Here is a 3,193-nt window from a genome sequence, read left to right on the forward strand (position 1 = left end):
GTATGCATTAAAATATTTCATAACTGGGCTGTTAGAAGCTAGAGAGACCTAGGAGCAACCAGATGACATGTGAGGAAGCTGTGGCCCCAAGAGGTGAAATGACTCATCCAATGTCGCAAGCCGCTTAGTTGTGATTTATCTTACAGACATCTCTCCTGATTTCTGATCTAGCACATTTTCTACAATATAGCTATATCACAAGGTTTTGATACATCTATTTATTAATTTTGATTTTGCCTCATTCTTTTTTTATCAAAAAAGCAATAACTCATGTGGTAAATAATTCAAAAAATGAATACATGACCCCATTTATATAAAATCTTTTTTTTTTTTTTTTTTTTTATTTGGCAAAAAAACTTCTGAATTTAATAAAGAAATGGCAATACCTGGTACGTACAGTAATTCAAAATCTTTTCACTAAGCACCAAATAGGATAGTTCTCAATCTTCTCAAGAACCTCTTTGAAAGAATGCCTAAAACCTAATCAGTTTACTTAGGTTTTTAATCAAGAAATACAAAGCTGCCAATCAGAGTTTCTAATTACCATGAGATGACCAGGTTAGCAACCTTGAGGTCATACCATATGACCTTTTAAAGGCTTTGTTTAACCTATACATCGTAACTGAGGGGATTTGTTGATGTCAGGCTGGTAATCAGAGATCCATGTGCCAGATACCATATACACACACAACAAAAAGAAACAGACTATATGGTCCTTATATATTTAAGAAGAAGAATGTCTAATTCTCATGGGTGTACAATTAGTGAGGGACAGAGAGACAGATACAAAGCACTAACCCACCAGGGAGAACCTAGCAAGGGCAGCAGAAGAGATCAAAGTACTGTGCCCTGGGGATGCAACTGAATAGGTGCTGGGAGGCTTCAGGGACCAGGCACATGAGTGGATGTCAGTCCATGTGGCAAGGGGCCTTCAAGGCTGAAGAAAACAAAATGAGTCAAGGCACAGAACCACAGGAGTACTGCCAATCAGAAGACAGTGAAGCATTTGTTCTGGGTAAACGGATGTGATCTAATAAGAGACCATAAAACTCAGAAAACCTTACCCAATGAGAGCCAGAAATCTCCATTTCTTAACAGCAACTCAACAGGGAATCTGAGGCTGCCTACAAAACTAACGAGAGCAAAATATCCTCCCAAAGGCAGGGCGCCACATACTCTTTGTGGAGGCTCAGTAGCCAATGATCACCCTGCAGCCCCTCCTCACCCCCACCACGACACTCTAGTCCCTTGGAGTCAAATCCACTGGCAACAACCTTACTTAAGGGAAAATGTTTCCCCTCCCAAAATGTAAAACAAAAATGATACACACAAACAAAACTCAAAACAGAAAGAGACAATCAGAGCAAGATTTAGCCCCTCATAGCTCTCCTATGCCCCCACTGTCATGCTACTGAAAACAGTGTCTGCCCCATTAAACAGATTCATTACTGCATAATGTAATGAATGTTAGCGTATCACTGCTCCCACTATATCCTTTTCTGTCAAAAAAAAAAAAAAAAAGCAAACAAACACCACATAAAATACAAACATACCCCAAATAGAAGTCAGCATCAACCTAAGGATCCTACTGTAAGATTACTACACTAACCCAGGACAGTTCCGTCCTCTTCCAACCTATTTACAAAAAAATCCTCATTCTGAGAGCTCTGGAAACATTACAAATATTGTATTAGATTCCTCTTCTTGAGGTAGTTCAAAGTCTTAAAACAGAGCAAATTTACATACTTTTCTGCACACCACTGAGGGGTAATTATCATAAGGCCTACGACTAAAACTCCCATCTCCTGATTCTCAGGCTACTATACTCTTTTCCTTCGGATCAAACTACAGGAAACACACATAAAAAGATGAAAAGTCATGCAAAAATTTAAAAACAAGCAAAGCTACCATAAAAAAGAATCTGTGTCATCACATTCACAGACTAAACTTTGCTAAAGACAAAAAAAAAAAAATACTTACTTGGTTTATCCAAGCTACAGACATGTTATAAAGTACTCAAGAAATTAACAGCTTATAAAAATAGTGGAAAATTTTTCAATGGGAGCATAAAACTAAAATGAACTCATTATCTGGAAAAGAGTTCTTCCAAAATGTCAAGTCCACAGGAAGGGATGTGTGGCCAACCTCATGCACCAGCCCACTCACAGGCCAACTGCCTCTGCCCTTTGCTCACGTTGGCTTCAGAGGTGCAGGGATGTTGGCAGATGCCTGCTCCAGGTAGGCCAAGGAGCCCTGAGGGATGTCGGCGGGCTTTTTGTGCTGCACGTTGATGTCCTCCAGCACCTGCTGCCAATGCCTCAGCTTTGTCAAGTGCTTCTGGACTAGCGCATCTTTCCGCTGTAATTCATTCCTTAGTTCCGACACATCCTCTTTGATAACTTGCTCTGGTTTCTGGACAGATAACTGCAATCTTTTTTGTAAGAAAAAACATTCTGTCTGTCTTGCAATATCCAGAAACTTCTGGATACACTGATCAACACCAGTTCGAATTTCTTCCTGATCGGTGCCATTGACATAGTCCTGACTCACCAGAGACGCAAAGCAAGCCTCGAAAGATGACTCCAACTCGTCCACCAAAGTGCTGCTGGAAGGTCTAGGAGCGCCTGGAGCTGCCTGAAGAAGCGAAGCTTGGCCCGGAAGGCCCGGCGGGGCCTGAGGGGGCCCGGGGGGCTGCCCAGAAAACATACCCCCTAGCGGAGCCGCCATGTCTGGAGTGGCGCAAGAGAGATCTCTATATAAAATCTTAAAACCAACCTATTTTAAGTTTTCCTTTGTAATTAATCTATTAAAATATGAGTGGGAAAAATTTATACCAACCTTAGTGATATGATTTGGCTGTATTTCCACCCAAATCTCATCTTGAATGTATCTCCCACAATCCTCACATGTTGTGGAGGAACCTGGTGGGAGGTAATTGAAACATGGGGGTGGGTTTTTCCGATGCTATTCTCATAATAGTGAGTAAGTCTCACAAGATCTGATGGTTTTATAAAGGGCAGTTCCCCTGCACACACTCTCTTGCCTGCCACCATGTAAGACATTCCTTTGCTCCTCCTTCACCTTTCACCATGCTTGTGAGGCCTCCCTGACCATATGGAACTGTGAATCCATTAAACTTCTTTTTCTTTATAAATTACCCAGACTCGGGCATGTCCTTATTAGCAGCATGAGA

General features: G+C 41.3%; 1 protein-coding gene across 1 annotated transcript; it reads right to left on the bottom strand.

Annotated features, from left to right (window-relative positions):
- Positions 1–321: 321 nt before the first annotated feature.
- Positions 322–2,747, bottom strand: LOC129009558 (mediator of RNA polymerase II transcription subunit 28). The gene has a single exon (XM_054442704.2). It carries the CDS (start codon positions 2,725–2,727, stop codon positions 2,191–2,193), a length of 537 nt encoding a protein of 178 aa, XP_054298679.1. The 5' UTR covers positions 2,728–2,747; the 3' UTR covers positions 322–2,190.
- Positions 2,748–3,193: the final 446 nt, after the last annotated feature.

Source organism: Pongo pygmaeus, chromosome 10, assembly GCF_028885625.2.
Source record: "Pongo pygmaeus isolate AG05252 chromosome 10, NHGRI_mPonPyg2-v2.0_pri, whole genome shotgun sequence".
Taxonomy (NCBI): Eukaryota; Metazoa; Chordata; class Mammalia; order Primates; family Hominidae; genus Pongo; species Pongo pygmaeus.